The following is a 24,870-nucleotide window of genomic DNA, read 5'->3' as shown; positions in this document are numbered from 1 at the left end:
ATAGAACAAAATTAAAATGGCATAAAAAGAGTCTGTAGTGAAAGCAGGTCTCCCTACTGTTATTCTCCCCTATCCTCTCAGATTTCTTGCCTAACAGATATCCTGCCAAGTTTCCCAACTACTATTACCAGTTTATTTTATATCCTTATAGAGATATTCTAGAAATATATAATCATACTTGTAATTATACTTTTTCTCCCCACCCCCCAAACTTGGATGGCAACTTTTAATATATGCTGTTCTTTGATTTTTTTTCTCACTGAACATTATGTTGAAGATTATTCTGTATAAAGCTACTTCTTTCTTTTTAATGGCTACCTAGTTTTCCAACATAGAGCTGACCCATAATTTGATTTACCTTCTCTTGCTAAATATATACATTTAGGTTGTTTTTAGAATTCTACTGTTTCACAAATATCTTATAAAGGTAGCATTTTGACTACATTCAAGTATTTAGTCAGATACCTTTATGAAAATGAAATTGCAAAGTGAAAGGGTACATATATGTGTTGTTTTTTGATAGATATACTGAAATTGTTCTCCATAGTATTGTACCAATTTATACTCCTATCAGAAATAGGTAAAAGTGCTTATTTTCTCCTACCAATCATAGGTGTTATTAAGTTTTCTATATCAGTTACTTAACACAAGGCTTAAAGAGATTAAAAAAGAATCACTTTATAAACTGTTGTTTACTTGATTTTTCTTAATGTTATTCTTATGCATATTATCATTTTTCTGTGTTAAGAAATAACTTATGTTTAAAGTTCTTAAATACTAAATTTGCATATGCAAAACAGTTTTTGACTACCTTTTTTTTTTTAAAGAGAGAGTGAGAGAGGGGGGGGAGAGAGAGAGAGAGAGAGAGAGAGAATTTTTAATATTTATTTTTTAGTTCTCGGCAGACACAACATCTTTGTTTGTATGTGGTGCTGAGGATCGAACCCGGGCCTCACGCATGCCAGGCGAGCGCACTACCGCTTGAGCCACATCCCCAGCCCTGACTACCTTTTTTTCCATATTGATTTGCTCTAGCCAAGGCCTTTCTGTAGGTGGTATAGAGGACTTTAAAAAAGTATATTTGAGAAATTATGAATTAACAATGGCTAGATTAACAGGTTTTTATCATATTAGAAAGTGAAACAACAGATGGTATTAGTCTGATGTATATTATAAATGCTGTCCCTCCCTTTTTTGAGAGACAGTTACTAGTTTGTTTTTCTGACCTAAGTGCCATTTAAGGTTTTTGAGAAATGAAGCATTAGAAATGGGTTAATGTAAGTATTAGGACCTGAGTAGGCTTTGGTTATACTGGTCAAATGTTGAAGGAAAATATTAACTATTTCTAAGGAAATTCTATATCAAGTGTTTTAGTATGCTTAAAAGCACACATTCATTAAGACATTCAAACTATTACAATATTGTCCTTGTTGCTATTAGCAATAAACATAGTATTTGGAGGTAAAACAGAAGTATGATTGACACATAGATGTTTATAGTGGGATAGTAGAACCCAGTGGTTAAAAGCATGGGATTTGGAGTAAGAAAACCCTGGATTCACTAGCTGTGTTCTTTCCTAAGCTGCTGTTTCTTCACATATAAAACAAATTAATACTAGTCCCTAATATCCTTGGGTTTCCGAGGATTTAAAAAGTTAATGTATGTAAGAGAATGACTTAGTGCCTCGCATGCAGTAAGTACTGAAACAAATGGAGAGTCCTAGGATCATAACCAAGCATTCTGATTATTGGCTGAGATCAGGCCTTTCTTTATGGGAAGCCAACAGCCACAGTAGGAAAACCCTGAAGGTCGGCATGTAGCTGGAAACATTGAAATGCATCCTCCATTTAACCTTTACTCATCCTCTGGTTTTTATTGTAGATAAAAAATAGAACATTTTTTGTTTGTTTGTTTGTTTCAGGATTTAATTTTTATAGTTTCCATGCCTATTTTAAACAGAGTTATGATTTTGTTTTGTTTTATTCAGTACTGGGATTGAACTCAGGATTGCTGTGCCCAGCCCTTTTTTAAAATTTTGAGACAGGTTCTCAATTTAATGACCCTACCTTAAGATAAAAAATGAAAAATAAGGACCCTTCCTAGGGCCCCTTCTTCCTTCTAAAATAATCTCCCAGTTTCACTCATATTTATGAGACTAATGCTTTTGTTTATTTAAGATGGTATTAACAAATACCACAAATAAATAATGCCGAAAGTAAAAAAAGAATATCTGTTAGTAACCTGAATGATCTCTAAGGACACAGAGCAGTATCTAAATCACACTTTGAAAGCCACTGCTACAGAGGTCGGGGGCTAAGCCACTGCTACAGAGGTCGGGGGCTATGGCTCACTAGTAGAGCACTTACCTGGCTTGCATGAGGCTCTAGGTTTGAATTCCCAGCCCCACAAACTAAATAAATAAATAAGTAAATTGGTATAAACAAGCTGACACGTAGGATCTTTAGTATGGTTTCCTTCATATTATTTTGTCTATGTACTTCTAATCCCTTGTAAACAAAGCTATTAAGTTAGGTAAAGAAATTAGATCCTATAGTTCTAAATAATGTATAAGCAATTTTCTTCCTGAAAACGTTTATCTTACCACAAAGCATGAAAATGTTAGAAGATTTCAGAAAAAAAATTGTTTTCATTATTTTGAGGTACTTAAAACAATCAGAAAATTAGGCATAAACAAAATTCTTTTGTTCATTTTTGCAGGTGTCCCATGGAATTTTACATTCAACGTAAAGTTTTATCCACCTGATCCAGCACAGTTAACAGAGGACATAACAAGGTAAATAATTAATCTATAGTTAAATTTGTAACAGTAATTGTCATAATCATTAACTCTGGAAATTTTCCTACTCAGAATTGAAGAAAAGTGATAAGATGTTAAATGAGTAGCCTAAGATAAAAAGTTTCTAGCCACTTTAAGGCAGATTTGCAAATAAGGGAGCTAAAAAGCCTCAAGTTTCTGATCTGCTTTGGAAGAAACTGATAGAGGAACTAGTAGCCTTGCTTGTTATGACAATATGCCAAGCAGTGGGCAGGGCTCCTGTAAGTCATGTTACATGAATGGACTGGTGAGTGGCTCCGCTGGGTCTTTTTTTTTTTTTTTAATTGCTTTTATTTTTTAAATACATGACAGTGGAATGCATCACAATTCTTATTACACATATAGAACACAATTTGTCTTATCTCTGTTTGTATATAAAGTATGTTCATACCAATTCATGTCTTCCGCTGGGTCTTTTTTGTTTTCCTTCCCCTTCATACTTATCTCCCACTGTGTTCCTTCCTATAGGGATCAAAAAGAAACTAAAATCTCAGGGTTATTATAGATTCTTTCTATCTCCTGTTTAGACTATGTGATTAGGCCCATGATCCTCAGGAATTGAATTTTCCTTTGGGCCTACTTAATTTATAAAATAATCTTCTATTTTTTGAAAGCAACCTAATGATTTCTTTTAAGAAAATTACTTTTGTCAAGCACAATGGCATATGCCTGTAATTCCAGCCTCCTGAGTTGCTAGGATTACAGGCATATGCCACCACACCAGCAAGTTTATATCATTTTTTAAGATGGCTTTGTTGTCCATTCATCTTTAACACATTCTTTTTTTTTTTTAAGTTGTAGACAGACACATGCCTTTTATTTTATTTATTTATTTTATGTGGTGCTGAGGATCAACATGCTCATCACACATGCTAGGCACATGCTCTACCACTGAGGTACAACCCCAGCAACCTCAGCCCCTTTAGTACATTCTTTTTTTTTTTTTTTTTTTTAGTTGTCAGTGGACCTTTATTTTATTTATTTATATGAGGTGCTGAGAATTGAACCCAGTGCCTCACACGTGCTAGGCAAGTGCTCTACCACTGAGCCACCACCCCAGCCCCTTTTAGTATATTCTTAAAGCTGAGATGCCATCTCTCTCCCCGATAAAACTGTTTCTTTTTCACAGATAATGTTTGTCTCTTAGAGTTGCTACTTAATCATCTTTCTTCATCCATTCTTATTCTGTAAAGCAGAATATATCCCTAAAAAACTTTGCTAATTTCCTGCACTTTAAAGGAGTTTAAGATTCTTGTGACTTATTCAGTGTTTCTGTGACTTAAAAAAAAAAATGTCAGGCATGGTCGTGCACCACACCAGTAATTCTAACTATATAATAGGCTAAGGCAGGAGGATTGTAAATTCAAGGGCAGCCTGGACAACATGGTGATACTCCATTTCAGAAAAATAAACAATCCCCCATAAATGTAGCAACTAATTGTAGATAGCAAAAATTATTGTAGATACATATATTATTCAATATTATGGTTTTAAAAAAAGGATATGTTCTAATTAATGTAGGAATTGTCAATTTCATCATACCTTCTTGTTCTATAGAACTGTCTGAATTGGTTAACTCAATTAACATGTGGTAAGGAGGTCAGGATCACAGGTAGGACTATTATACTGATAGAAACAAGTGTCTGTATGTGATAGGGCACTCAGTTGTTTAGTTGAACTGGCTGTTTAGCTGCAGTTTGAATTACCAACAATTTAGCACACAGGGGGAATTGTTCTTATAAGGTGGCTGCTAGAATGTAGAAGGCTGCATGCCATGTAGCCTATCTGGGAGCGAAAACACACCAGAATGTTCATATCCTAGCAAAAATGTGTCAATATTTCCATCTTTGTTCTTGAAGGACAGTATCTACACATTTGTCAAAGGAAAGTGATAGAAAAGAAAGGACCTGGTTTTGGACCAAACATTTTATTACTAACATTGAGCCAGCTAAGCCTCTGAGGCTGCTTCTCTCTATATACTCTTGCAGTCATACTCACCTCACAAATTCTTTGAAGATTAAATAGTTTACGTGTATGGTACTTCATATCCTACACTACCTAGATTGCCCACTACTTACATGGAACAATTATTAATATGATCTCATATTTACTTAATCTCTTCTCTCTTATTTTTCTTCTCTCCCTCTCCCTATTATCCTTTTTGTCCCTCTATATTTTGTCATGACTGACATATTAACATTTTTCTCTTTTGTCTGTAGATATTATTTATGTCTTCAGCTTCGACAGGACATTGTTGCAGGACGTCTGCCCTGTTCCTTTGCAACCTTAGCATTATTGGGTTCTTACACCATCCAGTCTGAGCTGGGAGACTACGATCCAGAACTCCATGGTGTGGATTATGTTAGTGATTTTCATCTGGCCCCAAATCAGACCAAGGAACTTGAAGAGAAGGTCATGGAACTGCATAAATCATACAGGTGACTGGGTCTCCAGAGTTTATTCTGTTTGTTTGGTAATAAGTTCAAACCCTTGACCTGGTATTGAATCAGCATTTGCCTAAAAGGGAGCATGCTGCCACAGAAAGAGTTGGTGAAGAGCTAATTTCCCTCTACTGTTTGACTTTGAGCAAGTCCCTTTAAGTCCTCTGAACCTCAGTTTTCTTACTATAGTAATGGGCTTTGTATTGCAGAATGAAAACTAAATGAGGTATCATAGGTAAAGCACTTAGCACAGAGCTAGATGTGTAGTAGGTACTCAATAAATGGTAGCTATTAGTCTTACAGGTGTTTTTTTCTTTTTCCTTCAGATTTTAACTTACCATGCTGTAGTAGCTCCTTAGAGCAAGAGTTTTAAACTTGGAATGTATGTATGTGGATAGATTGTGGAGGGCCCATGAAACTCCTGCAGTTATCTTTAAAAGTCTTCGTTGAATTCACCAACTATTCTGCTATGAAAATAATGTGTAACATTGGGAAGTATTGTAGTATAGTGCTCAAAAGCAAGGGCATATAGTTCATCTGAGCTAGGTTGAAATTATTTGCCTAGTGAGTATCAGGCCCTCGGTTCAATCCCTGGTATCATTAAAAAAAAATTACAAAAAACTGCTATTGTGAGTTTTGATATACCATAAAAGAAGAATTTTAAATTCTCAATCCTTCATTGTCATTTTTCACAAAGGTTATTAATGTTAAAAATAATGGACTTATTATTCTTTAGACATTTAATACAAATTTTGTAATATAGTTAATTTGTAATAGTTAATACTGATAGATATAAGCGCATAAAGAATAGTATTTCAGAGTCCTTAATAATTAAGAGAGTAAAGAGTTATTAATGCCAAAAAAGTTTGAGAACCACTGAGTTGGACTGTAGAGCACATAGTTAAAATCACTAGCTCTGGAGTAAGCCTGTTTTACTTTGGATTCAGATTCCATTCCTTATCAGGTTTATGACTCTTGGTAAGTTACTTAAGCCTTCTAAGCTTCAATTTTCTCATCTGAAACCAGGATGATAATAGAAAAAAATTTTTTAAAGAGAGAGTGAGAGAGGGGAGAGAGAGAGAGAGAGAGAGAATTTTTAATATTTATTTTTTAGTTCTCGGCGGACACAACATCTTTGTTGGTATGTGGTGCTGAGGATCGAACCCGGGCTGCACGCATCCCAGGCGAGCGCGCTACCGCTTGAGCCACATCCCCAGCCCTAGAAATGTTATAATTGTTTAAATCAGAAAAGTCATGAGAAGTACTCAGCACAGTGATTAGTAGACCTCTCATGTCATATATTTGCTAGGATAATAAAAATAATAATCCTTATCCCCATTTTACAAGCAATGTGCATCTGGGTTTGGAGAACCACTCACAGAACTTAATAGAATTTTAAACTCAAATAGATGGAACAATGTCACTGGACAGGTGGATATGATCAGTTGATGTTCAGTTAGGTATATGAAAAAAAGTCATGGAATTTACTTGCTCCATTTTGGAAATTTTCGTAGCCCTCACAAGCAGAAACACAAATGGGAAATTTAATTATGTCCAGCAACATGGTGCTTTAACCACTCCAAAGAAACTTCTGCTGAGACATAAGCACTTTACTGTGTATTGAAGTGATTACCAGCCTGCTCCTCAGACAAGTAGAAGAAGGCCTTGTAAGTGGAACCTGTCGTAGTGGCCCTTTGCCCAGACAGGGATTTTAAAGCTATAATTAACTCTTTAAATTAACACTAGCAAATCAAGCTTTAAAATTAATTGTCCTCCACTTCATTGTCCCCACTTAATTATTTGAAATCACAATACTTAATTAGGAGATGCAACAAACATTATGAAAAGACTGTCACTTAACACCAGAACTCACTGCATGACTCTCCTGACCCCACTTGCTTGAAATAAATAAATACAGGGAAACTGTGCTGAAACTTCTCTTTGTAATGAGCAAGAGCTAATCTTTTTAAAGTGCCAGAGCACCCTGGGTAGGTACTTTAAGCTGAAGTACTCATAAGTAGTAACTTGTTAGGTGGTACTGAATAACTCTGGACAATACTTTTTTTAAAGTGGGGTGGAAGGAGGTACTGGGTACTGGGATCAAATGTGGGCACTTGTGCACTCTACCACTCAGCTATACCTGTTGCCATTTTTATTTTTAATTTTCAGAAAGGGTTTTGCTGAGTTGCCCAGGCTGGCCTGGAATTTGTGATCCTCCTGTCTCAGCCTCCTGAGTAGCTGGGATAGGCATGTACCACTGAACTCAGCTGGACAGTACTCTGTTCCCAGCTTGTTATGATTTTCAAAGGTCTTAGGGAATCCATATGTGTGAAGCAGGCCAGAATGGGGAATTCTATCCAGACAGAATAAGGGGTGCATCTATAAGGGGAAGGGGTTACTGACAGCAATGAGAGTTGATAAAAGGAAATACAAATTATGAAAAGAGAGAAATTAAACTGAACCCTGGGGTATTGTGAATATAGGGAAGTTTTTTGTCATGATTGCTTCATTTAATGTTTAAAATTGATCTTCAACTTTAACTGATCCAAATTATTTCTCTCAATTTAATTTTATAATCCATGTAGAGATGGGATACTATACTATTAGAAAATTAAGGTTGCAAAATAATAAATAAATAGTTTACAAAGCAGTTTCACAGCCATTATCTTATTTAATTCTAATAGTCACATTTATTTATCTAGCAAAATTAATGTGATTCTTACCTTATAGAGGAGATTGAGGGAGACAATGGCTCACCACCCATAAGTTCAGGAACCAGGATTCTAGCCCAAGTAGTGTGACTTGAGTCGTGACTTAAGCCTGCTGCTTCAAACCAAGTGTTTCAGCCAATTCATAATCATGCAATCCTTCAGGGTCTATTTTCTTTATCAGCAAAATGAAAATGTTGAACTCATTACCTTCAAGTTCCTTTCCAGCTTCAAACTCCTAAAATTCACCCCATTAGTATTAATAAGAACAGTAAAATATAAAACAACTGGGAGTAACCTTAACTAGAAAAGTGTATCACTTATATGGAAAAGTAATTTACAATTACAGAACTTTCCTGAGATATTTTGAATTACTTGAATATATAGACTTTTATATGGGTTAATTTTCCCATTTTTCTTCCGTTTTTTTTTTTTTTTTTCTTTTTAATCTTCAACTTTAGGTCTATTAGTAAACAGAATTAGGTGAGATGCTTTAGAGCTTGTAGAAAAAAGTTTATTTAGGGAGGCTGAGTTAAAACAAATCTGCTTCCTTCTCTCCTGTGTGTTTTCTTTTTTGGTAGTTGTTGTTCCAATGAATCCTTTGTTCTTTTTAATGAGGGTAAAGACAGATGGGTTTGGAAGAGACTTTTCCTTGTTAAATGAAGAGACCCCTGCTGCTCTCTGTAGCTTGAGGCAGTCTTTTGGGAAACTGGCATTTTCTTTTCTTTTCTTTCTTTTCTTTTCTTTTCTTTTTTTTTCTTTTTTTTTTTTTTTTTTTTTTTTTTTGAGATGTGGCTGCATTATTGTTACTAAGAAGTTACTCTTGATTGGTGTGAATTGTGCAGGGTTGGGAATGATATCTTTGTCTTCAAATCTCAGTGAGCACTTTCCAAAAGCAAAGAAACTTCTAGAGAAGGAAAGACTGACACAGTGAATGTTTAGACTGTGAGACTGATTGTTTTCAAACAAATCTAATTCATTATTTGCCTGGTAATGAAGACATCTTAATAACAGAAAACAATCCCATTCTCTGTGTGCTTCTATTAACCAATTTATTTTGTTTAGATCTGTGGGCAGAACACCATCTGTTACCAGAAATTTTCTTTTCATTAAACCTGGCCCCATTAAGAGTCCCAGTTAAGTAACATCAGCTGCCCTCTTGTTTAATTTCCATAATAACTCAATTCAGGGGTATAGAGGGAAAAAAGGCAGCTAAGAGGATCTTGTAAATTGTCCCATGCCCCTTGAGGATTTAATTTGGTCATCTCCTTGGCAAGAAAATTAGTGGAAGGAATTTATGTATGGGATAGAAAAGGATGAAGAGAGGGAGGACAGAGCTAATGATGGATGAGGTCATTTGAAGGAAATTGTAGGGAGTTTTAAATTTTTTTTCCAGTATTTTTTTAGTGTCTTTTTGTTTTCTCAAGATATCATTTTCTTTATGAAAACATTTCCATTCTATAATAATCCACTTATGGACTATAAAATTTATTTTATATACATATTGGTCAACATGTGTATGGTTGTGTTTATATGAAGTGTCATGAAGATACAACTGTGATTACTGTAAATGTGGATACTATGACACTGAATTTTTATTTTTATTTTATCAAAGGTCCATGACTCCAGCTCAGGCTGACTTGGAATTTCTTGAGAATGCCAAAAAGTTGTCTATGTATGGTGTCGATCTGCATAAAGCAAAGGTAATGTATCTCTGGCCTTTATTAATATGCACTAGATGATGCAGGTTTGCTATGTGTAAATTGCACTTGTGTTACTTTTCACCAGCATTTATCTGGGCTATTTTAAAACATTCAAAATAAATAGTAATTCTTTTTTTTTAAGTTGTTGATAGACCTTTATTTTATTTATTTATATGCAGTGCTGAGAATTGAACCCAGTGCCTCACACATGCCTGGCAAGTGCGCTACCACTGAGCCCCAGCCCTAGCCCCAAATAGTAATTCTTTTTTTTAATTTTTTTTTTTAATATTTATTTTTTAGTTCTCGGCGGACACAACATCTTTGTTGGTATGTGGTGCTGAGGATCGAACCCGGGCCGCACGCATGCCAGGCGAGCGCGCTACCGCTTGAGCCACATCCCCAGCCCCCCCCAAATAGTAATTCTTTTTGAATTTTAAGTATATCAGTTGAATTGCTACTTGGCAATCCACTGTCAGAAAAAAGTTTTATAACTAAGCCACTGTAAAAAATAAAAAAATACAACCTAGAGAAAAAGAAATTATATTTTCCTAAAATGCATTTACATTTGAAAATCACAGTGTGGCAGCAAGGCTTTTCTCACAGCCAACATCACCTAAATCATTTGAGAGGTCTACTAATTGTACAGATTCCAGAGCTTCTCTCAGATTTACTGACTTATTTCAGAGGACAGGCTCTAGAACCTCCAGATTTAATGAGCATTCCAAATGAATATAATACAAGCTTGAACCTGAGAACCACTGGCTTAGGGTAATGGTTCTCAAAGTGTGGTCCCTGAGTCAGCAGCATTTAGCATCACAGATGCATTTTCAGGTTCCATTCCAGACTTATTGAACCAGAAGCTGAGATGGAGATTCTAATGTACGCCGAATACACTACAGTGGCTGGTTGAGAACCCCTAGGTTAGGGCATTGGAAACTTAAACTTTAATCCTACTTCTGCCTAATACAGCCTAAGAGAGGGATTACTTAAGGCAATCGCTTGACTTCCCTCATCTTCAAATGGCTAGAGAGGTTGAGGATATCATGAAGGAGAGGGCTCAAAGGGATGCTCAGATGCTCCTTTGGAGGAACTTAACTAGTGTGCATGATCAGGAGACTCTAAACCATGTCCAATGAAAAACAAAGGAACAAGGATATTAATCCTACAAAAGAGAAAGTTCTGGGAAGACATAATATCTACCTTCCTGTTAATTTAAAAGAGTGATGTGTAAAATAGATTTTACTATGGCTTTAAAATATAAGCCTAGAGATAGTAAAATGTAAACTATAGGGAAATATGTTGTTCAGTTCAGTTTGACAAATTATGTAGCAGAGCTTTTCAAAGATGAGATGGGCTATCTCAAAGAGTGATGAGTTCCCTGTCACTGAAGTTATTCCAGGATAGGCCAAATAATCACTTGGTAGGAATTAAGAAAAGAGACAGACATCTGGTCTGTGATTTGACTAGACTAATCTTTCATGATTTTCTCAACCTGAATATCGATAGTTTCTTAAGTTCAATTACTTCTAATTTCAAATTCAGATGTTGTCCTGGTTTTTGGGGGGCTGGGTACTATAACTTCTGTGAATTTCTAAAATAGACAATGGAAATATCAGTATTTCAGATAAGGTATATTTCCAGAACTTCTCATTTCCTGCAAAAGGTTTGTGTCAGTCAGCAAGGTGTGAAGAAGTCAGGCAGCAAATTCCTTTTCTAAATGTTGTAAAGCAACTGTTTCTGTGTCATTAAAAGACAGAGATAGGGCTGGGGCTGGGGCTCAGCGGTAGCGCACATGCCTGGCATGTGTGAGGCACTGGGTTCAATTCTCAGCACTGTATATACATAAATAAAATAAAAGTCTATCAACAACTAAAAAAATATTTTTTAAAAAAAGGGAGAAAGATAGTTGTACCTCCAGGCTTTAAAAACTTAAGAGGGCATCTTGAGGTAAATTTTCAGTCACATAGTCATTGAATTAAAACTATATTCAATTTCTGCATCTCTGTTATGCTTGTACATAACACATGTAGGCACTAACATTTTTCTCTATACTTATTGTAGGAAAAAGAGGAGTCAAAAAGCTTTAACTCTGGCCAGGCGCAGTGGCTAACGCCTATAATCCCAGCAGCTTGAGAGGCTGAGGCAGGAGCATCACGAGTTCGAAAGCCAGCCTCAGCGAAAGTGAGGCACTAAGCAACTCAGTGAGACCCTGTCTCTAAATAAAATACAAAAATAGGGCCGGGAATGTGGCTCAGTGATTGAGTGCCCCTGAGTTCAATGACCATTCAATGCCCAGTACCCCTGCCCGCACCCTTCAAAAGAATTTAACCCTAGATTTTGATTATTTAGCTAAATATAGCCATCTGTAGAAATTAACTCAGATGAAATTCATTTTCCTTGAATTACATTGATTATTAATATTTAAAATTTTTTTCTTTAATAAAGAGGCATGTAAACATGACTTCATTTTGCCTTAATGTTCTTTCTAGCCTTAGGGATAATATTTATAATTTAATATACTTAACATCAGTTATTTTAAGAAGCTGAGATTTTCATGTGTTGAGTTTATACAGGAATAGAGTCAAATCTTAACTTGATTTTCTGGAGGGATTACCACTGTATCATTTCAAAAGAGAATTAGAACTGTGCAAACATGTCGTTAAGAGAGAGAGAGTCATATCCCCAGGTGGTACACGTAGCCCTAAACTCTGGCCTCTGGGAACTCTTATCTGTCAATATGGATTATGATTGTCGGGTTACACTTTATTTTCCATGATGTGTTTCATAACTGTTTCTGGTTGCTGATATCTTCAGATTATCTGATAATAGTTAATGCTGTGTTGAACACTTTGCTCGAGACTGAATGCTGACACTTTTCTTTTTCAGGACTTGGAGGGAGTGGATATCATCCTAGGTGTCTGCTCTAGTGGCCTTTTGGTTTACAAAGATAAGTTGAGAATTAACCGTTTTCCTTGGCCCAAAGTACTGAAGATTTCTTATAAACGCAGCAGCTTTTTCATCAAGATCCGGCCTGGAGAGGTACAGAATTCATGTTTTTTCTTCCTAAACCAAACATCTCCTCATTGCCATTTTCCTTGTTATGCCATCTGAGTAGTCTCTGTCTAACTAACTAGTCGGGGGCCAATATTTCTGTTTTCTTAAATTGTTAAGTCCTGTAATCTTCTTTTCTTATTACTGGTTTTCCAGACATTCTTATTCCTGTAAGTAAATATTCCATTGCCAAAAGTAAAACCTGGATTGGTAAACTTGTTTCTTGTTTACTCCAGGTAAGAACTTCATGGGAAACTATTTATAAATTCTGTATCTTGAGATTCTAAAATTTCTTTGTGGAGTTAAATGTTTTATATCCTACCTTCTACAATTACAATTTATTTGTGTATATATACATATGTTACTATATGTTCCAGGGTCAAGTTCTAGATTATTTTTATTTACTACTAGGGATTGAACCCAGGGCCTGATGCATAAGTCCTAGATTTTTAATAGAGTTGTATGTTCAGCTTAATACTGGATCAACTAAGTTAATAATAGGTAGCCAAAATTCAGGATGTACTGATTGATGCAGGCCAATTTTAAATTGTAAAAGAGCTATCTTGGTGCAATAGCAAATTGTTTAAGTAGGAATTAATTTTTTTTTAAAAAGTTCTAGTTCCTTCTCTTCCACTTGCTTAACAAAAGACCCTGGATAAATCTAAGGCTCTTTCCTTATCATCCAAGAAGGATAATACCTCCTCAGTCCCAGTTTATTTGAACATCAAATGAGATAACAGTGAAAACTCAACACAGAAAAGGACCAGCCTGACATAAGGTCGCTTTTTGTATGTTTATATATCACCATCTGCTGGCGAAAAATAGCTCACTCTTTGAGCCTGGAAATTGTAGACATGCAGCCTTAAAAATCTTGGGTAGGGATTATCATTGAAGCATTTATTTTGTATTATAATTATTTATCTGTGCCTAGCACAAAGCAGCCAATGTCTTCCCTTGAAGTTTCAAATCCAAGAGTCGGTCAACCAACAAATATTTATTGGGGCTTTCTTTGCAATTTAATGGTAAATAAGACAACATTCTTGTATCTTAATGTGGGAAAACAAAACTAAATACACACATATATTAATAAATATGATAATAGGAAGGCCTCAGTCTCTGTCAACTATGTGCTAAAAATGCAGAATTCCTATTTAAGAAAGCAATCAGGAAAAATGGGATTCTGGAAGTGGAATATAACTATTGTTGACTTAGAAGTGACATTCTGGTTCTGCCATTTAATAACTATGAGACTGAGCAAATTACTTCTCTGAACTCAGTTTCTTCAGTGTAAAAATTGATCCTGTCTAATCATAGTGTTATTGGCAATGATAGGCACTGAAAACAAATTTCACTTTCCTTTTCTATCTAATAAAGTATGCTTAAGGGAGAAACAGAGAAGTAAGAGACCAATAACATGTTTCTTGTAGCCCTGGTAGGATATGGTTTGCTTCAGTTAGAGGTATCTAGATAAATTAAAGGTCAGAAAAAGGGAAAAAGAATAAACATTTAATAATTAGAGAATCTGGAGAATAAGCTTAAGAGTCCAATTATACAACATAATCATTATAGTTCAGTGTATTATCTTCTTGAAAATTACTAAGAGATGACTAGCATGCATGAGGCCCTGGGTTCAATACCCAGCACAAACAAAAAAATTAAAATATTGTTAATAGATTAGATTTTAAGGGTTCTCATCACAAAAAATTATGTGAGTTAATTCATATATTGATAGCCTGATTTAGCATGTTCAATATTTGCATACTGAACACAATAAATATATACAATTTTTATTTGCCAATTCTAAAATTTAATTAACTTTTAAAAATTAATCTGATTTGAGCCAAATCTTTAGTTATTATTACTAATTATTATTGTGTAATAATATTGATTGATGGAAGAATTATTTTATATCTCATTCCCTTATCTTTGAATAATCTAATATCCCAAATACAGATAATAACTAAGGAAAAGCAATGTCTAGACAATCAAAATGTGACTTAATTATGTCTCAGAAAAATGCCCTGTGTTTGTGTGTATATGCATGCATGTGTGTTTTCTGAACAAAAATAAAATGCATGAATAATATGCATTTCTTGGCTTCCTTGCTTTGGAAAAGGACATCCTCAGGAGTGACTTTCTTCTGGTGAGTAGGAAAACATTTCAAATGATATTTTATGTCCTTAAATTGATAACATTATTTGATTTTACAATGATCTCGTTGGTGGCACCATATTTCTCTGGTGCTGTATTACTATAGTCAAATGATACTTTATGTTCCATGTTTGTGTTTCTATAGCAAGAACAATACGAAAGTACCATTGGATTCAAACTTCCCAGTTACCGAGCAGCTAAGAAATTATGGAAAGTCTGTGTAGAACATCACACATTTTTCAGGTATTGTTCTCACTTAAGTATTTCTCAAGGATAAATTATGTATGTGTGTTTCTATTTTAAGTCTTCTATTGAAATTCTCTCCTTTATATGACTGGCACTTTTGTTTAGCTCTAGTGAGATCATCTTAAGCAAGACAAAATGAATCCACACAAAATGAATCCACTTTCCCTGCTCTGGGTTGAAAAGCGTGCCTCAACATTTCCAAAGCACCTTTCTTTGTATGGTAGGAGGAGGAGGGAAGTGGAGAATAGGATCCTGTGTTCACTGGGTACTCTATGATTGCCCTAACTGTAGCTAACAGTCCTGGGCTTGGCCTTTGTTACTGCCCAGTCCCTTAACAGATATGTGACCTTATACATATAACTTCCTTGGGGTGGTTCAGTTTCCTGTATCTATAAAATGGTGACAATATTACAAAGATATAGTGAAATTATTGCAGTGAAAACCATAAGGCCCTATCTATAGAGATATAAGATGATATTAATGAAGGCAACAACTAAATATACTGATTGCTTTGAGACATGACATGGAACTGAAATCATGATTGCATGAGTTGAAATCTCCTAATAACTATAATTATATCTTAAAATTGAGAAACATTTTTTATGCTTGATCTTATTTTTAATTGTACAGTTTCAGAATGAGATAATTTATATAATATGTGATTGTTATGATTTTTCTCTCAGACTGACATCTACAGACACCATTCCCAAAAGCAAATTTCTTGCCCTGGGATCCAAATTTCGATATAGCGGCCGGACTCAAGCTCAGACCAGGCAAGCTAGTGCTCTGATTGACAGGCCTGCCCCACACTTCGAGCGCACAGCAAGCAAACGTGCATCCCGGAGTCTCGATGGAGGTCTGTATTGAATACTAATGATTTCTTGTGATCCTAGTTCCTTAGAAAGAGATAAAGGAAGCACAGTTATCTATAAGAGAACCAAATTATCTCAGATGCGCACGAATTCTTAGTGGTGGAATGGAAGGTATCCTACTAATCGTCTATTTCAGTGGACGAATCTTAAGAAAAGGGGACTGCGATTCAGAGAGAATAGTGACTAGATCAGGATTTCACTGCTAGGTAGTGATGGATGCGGTACCAATAGAGTGGGTGAAGGCAGGGAGGATTGAGGACCTATTTCAGATTGGGCAGTCCAATCTAAATTTAGAAGGTTCCCCTGAATAGTATCATTTGAGACCTGAATTATGAGAAGTAGCCAGCCCGCCCAAAATCTAGGGGAAGAGCATTCCACAAAAAGGAGAGGCAAGTACAAAGTACTGCAAGTAGGAATGAGGCTGGTGTGTCTAGATCAGTGATGCCCCACAGAACTTTTTTTGCTGATGAAAATTCTATTAGTCACCTTTCTGTCCCTGTGATAAAATACCTGACAGAGAAGCTAAGGTGTATTTTGGCTCAGGTTTCAGTCCAAGGGTGGGCTGGCTCCATTACTTTGGGCCTGAGGTGAGGCAAACTGTCATGGTGGTGAGAATGTGTGGCCTTGCTCACCTCATGGCAGCCTGGAGCAGAGAGAAGGGAGCCTGGGACAAATTATAGCTTTCAAAGGCATGCCCCCATTGACCCACCTCCTCCAACCTAGGTCCTACCTTCTGAAGTTTCTATCACCTTCCATTAGTACCAACCAGCAGGAGACCAGAGCTTCAATACCTGGGCCTTTGGGGGACATTCCCGATATAAAGCATAACAGAAATCTTCTATTTTGTGATGTCCAACGTGGCCATTAAGAACTTGAAATGTGGGGCTAAGGTTGTGGCCCAGTGGTAGAGCGCTCACCTAGCACATGTGAGGCGCTGGGTTCCATTCTCAGCACCACATTAAAAATAAATAAATAAATAAATAAATAAAATAAAGGTACTATGTCTAACTACAACTCAAAAAAAAAATAATAATATGTGTGTGTATGTATATGTGTGTGTGTGTGTGTGTGTGTGTGTGTGTGTGTGTATAATATATATGAACTTGAGATGTGACTATGCAACTGAGGAACCAAATTTTAATTAGATATAAATTTAAATAGCCACATGTGGTTAGTAGCTCTCATATTGGAAGCACAGGTCTAGATTCTAGTAAACAAAGGGAAAAGGAATAGAAGATGAGAATAGTCAGAGAAGTAGGCATGGGCCACACACAGTAGGAGTTTCGATTTTATTTTACTTTCAGAAGGAAGCTTCCAGAGGGAGTGTTATAATTTGAAATCCTTTTTGAACAAGATTACTCAGAACTTGGGGTGAAGACTCCATGGAAGTGAGGGTAGGATCCAGAAGCAGGGTGAATGCTGATGCAGGATCTAGGTGAGAAGTTGAGAGCTTGGCCCTGGTACTGGGAACAAAGACAGAGAAAAGTGGTCAGGGATACATCTTGGAGGCAGGGTTGACAGAATTGCTGATAAATACTTGACGTGGTAAGGAAAAGAAAATCGAGTTTTATTCCTGGGCTTGATCATTTAATGGAATGGGACACACTGGTAGAGGAGCAGAGTCGGGAATATAGAAATCCAAGATTTCTGGCTTGGAGTCACTCAGTCTTGGTGTCTTTGCCATACTCATCTAACACCATCAGGCATCTCCTTCCTTGTCAAGTAAGTCACCTTGTCCAGTATTTTCTTCTAAAACTTATGCTGTTTGCATTTCATATTTAGATAAACAATCTATCTGGAATCTTCTTTTAATTTCTTTAATTGCTTTGTTGCTAGCTAGGACAGCCAACGTAATGCTGAATAAAAATTAGTGATTAGCATTCTTGTCTCATTCCCAACCTCAGGGAGAGAGTTGCAGTATTTCATCACTGAGTATGATGTTTGCTCTAGGTTTTGAGTAGCTATACTCTATCACATAAGGAAGTTTTTTTTTTTTTCATTCCTAGTTTTCTAAAAGTTTTTACCATGAATTAGTATTGACTTTTACCAGATACTTTTTACTTAATTGGTATAATAAAGTGATTTTTTTTCCTTTTTATGTTATATGTGGATTGCCTTGATTGACTTTCAGTTTTTAAACCCACCAAGCATTCTTGGATTAAACTCAATTGGGGGGCTGCGGATATGGCTCAAGTAGTAACACGCTCACCTGGCATGCATGAGGCACTGGGTTCGATCCTCAGCACCACATAAAAATAAAATAAAGATATTGTGTCCACTTAAAGCTAAAAAAATAAATATTTTTAAAAAATAAACTCAATTTGGTCATGTAATGGTTTTTATATCATTTTAGAATTTTTACAATTGTAATCAGCTCTCCATACCTTCAGGTTCTGCATCTGTGAAATTATTTGGGAAAAAAACAAAAACAACTTTTTATCTAAGCTGAATGTATTACAGATTTTTTCTTATTATTCCCTAAACAGTATAGTAAGTATTACATAATACTTAAATTGTATTATGTATTTTAAATAATGTAGGAATGATTTAAAGAATATGGGGGAAATATGTATAGGTTACATGCAAATAGTAGGCCATTTTAAGGGACTTGACTCTCCTAGGAGAGTCCTGGAATCAATTTCATATGGATGTTAAGAGATAATAATATTTTCAAAAGAGAAATGGGCATATAATTTTTCTTTCTTATAATGTTATGACCAGGTTTTTAAATTTTTTTTAGAATGCCTTTATTTTATTTGTTTTTTATTTTTATGTGGTGCTGAGGATAGAACCCATTGCCTCATGCATGCTAGGCAAGTGCTCTGCCACTGAGCTACAGCCCTAGCTCATGATCAGGTTTTAATATCACTTTTATGCTGGCCTCATAAAATAAACTGAGGATGGATTCCCACTTTTCCTATTCTCTGGAAGAGTTTGTGTAAGATTGGTGTTATTTCTTCTTTAATATTTGGAAGAATTCACCAATGAAGCTATGTAGTCCTAGTCCTTTACATATCTTTTAAGTATCTGAATTGCATATAAACAGAGTAGAGAAAAATTTTATAGTTCTGTTTTCTTTTTCTCTGTGTGGGAGGGTTCTTTACTGGCAGATTTAGTGTCTTTATTAGATAAGAGACTATTACAATGTTCTGGTTCTTATTTCAGTTTTGGTAAATTGTGTTTTTCTAGGGATTGTCTATTCCATCTAATTTTCAAATCTATTGACACAAAGTTGAATATCTTTAATATCTATATGTTCTTTCTCTAATCTCTTGAAATACTTATCTGTTGATGTTTGTTGTTCTTACAACTTAACCTGAGAATTTAAGCGACTTGTCTAAGGTCAGAACTAGAAGTAGGAGCTAGGACTATTCTCCCAAACATGTGCTTTTTACTCTTTCACCATGGTGACACTTTTTCTTTTAAGAAAGGAGAAAGTGGACTGGGGTTGCAGCTAAGTGGAAGAGCACTTGCCTAGCATGTGCGAGGCCCTGGGTTGGACTCTTAACACCACATAAAAAAATAAACAAAATAAAGCCCATCAATGACTAAAAAATATTAAAAAGAAAGGAAGAAAAGAGAAAGTAAGTAGTTGTTAATAGTATTCATTGAGCATTCAGTATGTTATGGGCACTATTTTAAGCACTTTACATATCTTGTAAGTATTTGAACTGCATATAAACAGAGTAGAGAAAAAAATTTTTTTAAAAATTTTTTAGTTGTAGATTGACACAATACCTTTATTTTATTTATTTTTTATGTGGTGCTGAGGATCGAACCCAGTGCCTCATGCATGCTAGGCAAGTGCTCTACCACTGAGCCACAACCCCAACCTTACAGAAAATTTTTATGGTTCTATTTTCATAGATATTCTTTTTTTCTGTGCTATCTTCTTGGAAACTGTTTTGAAACTATTTTTCATACCTTTTCCTAGATCTTTCTCCATCTTCCTTAAAAAAATTTTCCTATTGGGTCCACCCTCCTTTAAAAAAATAATATAACCCTCGATAGTAGAAACAATATATTAGGGAAACATTCAGAAGAATTACTTTATAAGGGGCCTCAATTTATGATACAAATGAGCACTCTTTCTCTTCTGTTTTGTCTGGTACTCAGAGCATCTGCTTCACCAGCTGGAGAACAAAACTGGTTCAGATCCCAGTTTTAAGATAGAGTATTAAGTCATAAAGATAGCTAATAATACGACAAGGATTTTTCAGCTTGTTGCACTTTTTGCTTTTCCAACCATTTCCATGTATTCCTATTTAATATTAGCAACCCAGTGAACAAGAGGTATTTAGGAACTCTTGTTTTATTCATGAGAAAACTAAAGCACCAAAAAGTTATGTAACTTACTAGGGTCACACCACCAGATAGTTCATTCTTGCCAAATGGTACTTGCCAGGGAAGTACATTCTTTTCATCTTTGGTACTTTAGTACAAAATATATGTCCAAGCCTCTTTGTTGGATGACCAGTCTGTTTGCAGTGGACCTGAGTATCAGCTGATTTTTTGTTTGTTGTTCAAGATCTGTAGATGATTTATGTGGGCCCTCTGATAATGGAACCATTGATCCCCTGTATACCTGCTGAACCTGTATCATACTGGCAGAAATTGTGCCAGTAAGTAGCAGCTAGAAGCTTCCATTTACTCCGTGTGATGGTTTTGAGTTTTACTCTTGATTGCTCTGGTATATAACCAAGTTTCTATTGTTCTCAGCCAAGAGCAATATAATAACTGAAGTTAGTGGGTCTGTAAGAGTATCGCCATTGTACTTTTCTTTGTCTAGACCTTCAGAAATGGGAACTATTGAATATTTTAACTTAAGGGTTTTCTCAGGGTGAATGTTTCCTCTGGTAAGTGAATGCTAATTACAATGGGGAGGGGAGCTTGGGATGAGTGGATAACTTTGGATGGGACAAAGGAGGAGGGGAGAGGGCAATGGGGGTAGGAAAGATGGTGGAATGAGATGGATATCATTATCCTAGGTACATGTATAATTGCATGAATGGCGTTACTCCACTTCATGTATAACCAGAGAGGTTAAAAATTCTGCTCCATTTGTGTACAGTGAATCGAAGAGCTTTCTACACTCATATATAAACTGATTAGATAGAAAAAAATAAAGTTAAGGGTTTTCTGTATATGTACCAAAATCTTGAATAGTAACAAATTAATTAATAAAGCTGAAGAGCCAAAATGTCTTTTTTTTTTTCCTCTCCAGTGCTGGGGATTGAACCTAGGGCCTTACACATGCTGGGCAAGAACTTTACTGAGCTGTATCCTTAGTCTCACACCAAAACATCTCAATAAAGCTGTTTTAAAAATCACCACTATGATATTTTATCATGATCCATAGTTTGCAATCTTCTTATTGAGAAAATAAAAGATATTTGCCTCTCTTCAGGACTCCCAGGTGATATCTTTTCTTTGAATTTCATATCAGTATTTGCATAGTTTTTGCCCAACTTACTCTTAAAACATTAACCCATGACAAGAGAAATATAAGGACAAGTATAATATTAGAAGTTATTAATATTTAGAGTTCATAAAATGTGTTTGTAGCCCTTGAGTACCCCTTCCCCAACTATCCTATAGAGTTAATATCTTCCACATTTTATGAATGTTAATACTGAAGTTTGAAAAATTAGGATCCTTGCACTAGGTCACATTACTGTGTGTGACTAACATAAGTTTGGGCTGAAGACTCATGATTTGGTCTTTGCCCTATTCCATACTGCCTTTTCACAATCAGTGCTGTTCATTGTAATGCTTCTATTTTTCCTATTCTTAACTGTTTCTACCTTTGTTTCTAACCCTCAGTCTTTACATTTATACCTACACTTCCACATACAGTACAGATTTCCAAGGCTAGGAATGCTAAAGACAAATCATTTGGCTCTGCAATATTAGTATTGGATTAAAACCAAATTCAAGTGGCAAAATAACACATGGTGAGAGCATGGGCTATGTTTCTGTGATGCCAAGCAGAGTTGAATTAATTCTTTGAGAGGAGGTGTGAATACACATGTATAATGATACTTTAACACAACTGTGAGCAAAATATTTTGTCACATTCCCCTGTTTTGTTAGGCTTGGTCTGCCGTCTGCCATTCTTGCGTTGACTGGTTTAGAGCACCCATGTGTATCAGAGACTTGCAAGAGGCCACAGTTTGTTCATTGAGTAATAAGCATTTCTTTCTTGGTGTTGTATATAGGAAGTAATTGTAAATTTCAATTTATTAATTCATTCTGGTTTAAGGAAGTACTTTGTTTTACTTAAATTTTGTATCTTATAAATCTAAATGTGTTAAAATAGGTTATATACAGTATAGTCAGTTTAAGGAAAGAAAATGTGTAATAAACATTTTAAGATTTCCATGAAAAATAAAATTAAAAAGTTTCAGTATAAGAAAGAATAATGAGGGCTGGGATTGTAGCTCAGTGGCAGAGTGCTTGCCTCACACATATGAGGTTTGATCCTCAGCACCACATAAAAATAAGTAAATAAATAAAGGTATTGTGTCCATCTACAATTAAAAATTTTTTTTAAAGAATAATGATATTATTAGACTAATAAATCATAGCTGGGCTCAATGGTACATGCCTATAATCCCAGCTACTTAGGCTGAATATAATATAATTCAAGAGAATCTCAAAATAAAATTAAATAAAGGGCTGGGGATATAGCTCAGCAGAGGTGGAACACTCGCCTAACATGTGAGAGGCCCTAGGTTCAATCCCCAGTACTACAAAAGAACAAATACTAATCAAGTGAACAAATACCTTCATTCCTAGACAATGTCAGATTAGTAAGGTTTACTGTAACATGCAGAGATAATTTGTTTTAATCCTTAAAAGAATGAAAATAAAAACCACAAATAGTATATGAGTGACTATTTCTTTATTTCTTTTCTTTCTTCTTCTCCCGGGGATCGAACCCAGGGGCAAATGCTCTACCACTGAGCTCCATCCCCAACCCCAAGTGATTGCTCTGAAGTAAGAGTCCAAACCAAAACAACAGAAGATCAAGCGTTTGTCATTAACTTATATTGTTTTTTCTCTCTAAAACAATCTATACGTCTTTTCCCTAAATCAAGGTTTCTCAATCTTGGCCTCTATACACTACATGTCAGTACCTACTTTCTCTGCTCTCCCCAGATGTAAAAACCTAGAATGTCTGCAAACATTGCTAGATGTTCTCTGGGGACAAAATAAGCCCTGGTTGAGAACCACTGCTCTAAATGTTTTAGAGAATAGAAGCTGTAGTACACATTGATAGGACTCTGGGATGGGGTGGGACCGAATGCAAAAGGTGTTTGTTTTGTTTTTATGACTGAAGACCATACATTTTGAATCAATATTATTTTAGTCAAATGATTTATTATTAAAAGGGAAAGCATCTAGTTCAAAGAGTTGCCCTTACAAGTATCAAAAAGTAGTAATGTTGGGCTGGGGATGTGGCTCAAGCGGTAGCGCGCTCACTTGGCACGCGCGTGGCCCTGGGTTCGATCCTCAGCACCACGTACAAATAAAGATGTTGTGTCTGCCAAAAACTAAAAAATAAATATTAAATTCTCTCTCTCTCTTAAAAAAAGTAGTAATGTCTTATCAGAAGAGCCATTTATCATTACAGGGAGACTTCACAGAAAAAATCAGACACAATATTTTTTCCTAGATACAATATTTTTTTAGGTTCCTGAAACTACCTAAAAATAAACAGTATTTTTTCTTCTCCATAGACAACATTGAAGATTAACAGGTTTTCCATTTTTTTTTCTTACTTTATCTTTTTCCTTTTTGAATTTAGCTTTTGTGAAACAGGATTGTGAATACATTTTCACATTTCTGGTGAGGGTATCTTCAGCTATCTTGTTGCCCTCAGAACAAGATATGATTGTTTGCCTTTTGTGTGGTAGGTCACTGGACTGTAACATTCACACACTGTCCTGGATGCGGAGTTATTTGGCCCGGTGTCCTTAAAGTAGTATAGTGGCTCTGGACTCGCTTATTCTTCCCTTTTCCCCTTCTCACACAGCAGCAGCTGCTGATTCAGCAGACCGAAGTCCTCGGCCCACCTCTGCACCAGCCATTGCTCAGAGTCAGGTAACTGAGGGCAACGGCCCAGAGGCATCTGCCAAAAAAACACCGAAGGAAACAGTGAAGGTTGAAGGGAAAAGAGAAGAGGAGCCACCGGAGCAAGCTGAGCCAGAGCCCACAGAAGCATGGAAGGTACGTCAATCCACATATCAAGCCAATTCACTTTCTGATTTAGAGGTCTCAACTCCTTAACCAGGAAAGTTTTCAAAGAAACAGAGTCTTGTACAGTCGCAACAAAGTTATTACTTCCTCATTCTTTCTGAAAGATGTCATCTCTCATGAACCTATAATATATTTTCCTAAATTATGTTATAAAGACTATAAGCTATCCCAGAAGTTTTCAGGTGATCCACCCCTTGACCCAATTTAATATTAGAAAATTGGGATTATAAAACACACCAGCTTGGTTGATTGCTTTTTAAAATATTTTTCACTCACTCAAAAGGAATCTCCACCTTCCTTAGGAGTGAGCTCTGCTATTGTAATTAAAATACAATTTGATTTCCTAAGATGGATGTATGTGCAACATTTCAAAAGACTGGGTATTACAGAAAGCACATTTTTGTGGTTGTTTAAATTGTAAGCAGCTAATAAGAAGGGGAACATCCATTATGTGGGAGAGGTTAGGCTGCTAGTTGCTTCAATTCTGAGTTGATTGTACCCATAGTCAGTGCACCAAGTTGAAAAATCAACAATTTAATTAGCAATTTTCCCAGAAGTAATAGTTACTGGGCTTTAAAAAAATATACATGTTTATAAGTT

The 24,870-nt window shown here is 35.7% G+C and overlaps 1 protein-coding gene across 15 annotated transcripts in view; it reads left to right on the top strand.

Annotated features, from left to right (window-relative positions):
* Positions 1 to 24,870, top strand: part of EPB41 (erythrocyte membrane protein band 4.1) — a 151,399-nt gene that overhangs the window by 80,440 nt on the left and 46,089 nt on the right. For 11 of the 15 annotated variants that reach the window (XM_081308397.1, XM_081308400.1, XM_081308398.1 and 8 more), the window contains exons 6-12: positions 2,719 to 2,794; positions 5,056 to 5,274; positions 9,601 to 9,688; positions 12,575 to 12,727; positions 15,036 to 15,133; positions 15,820 to 15,992; positions 24,047 to 24,240. In XM_081308397.1, the coding sequence (XP_081164523.1) occupies positions 2,719 to 2,794; positions 5,056 to 5,274; positions 9,601 to 9,688; positions 12,575 to 12,727; positions 15,036 to 15,133; positions 15,820 to 15,992; positions 24,047 to 24,240 (1,001 nt within the window). The remainder of the gene's footprint in view (positions 1 to 2,718; positions 2,795 to 5,055; positions 5,275 to 9,600; positions 9,689 to 12,574; positions 12,728 to 15,035; positions 15,134 to 15,819; positions 15,993 to 24,046; positions 24,241 to 24,870) is intronic. The other 4 variants (XM_081308393.1, XM_081308394.1, XM_081308399.1 and 1 more) reach the window with 1 other exon arrangement.

Source organism: Spermophilus citellus (genome assembly GCF_964194105.1).
Source record: "Spermophilus citellus genome assembly, chromosome: 9".
NCBI classification, from domain to species: Eukaryota; Metazoa; Chordata; class Mammalia; order Rodentia; family Sciuridae; genus Spermophilus; species Spermophilus citellus.
The sequence above is the reverse complement of the archived record's forward strand: the minus strand, read 5'-3'. Positions and strand labels throughout refer to the sequence as shown.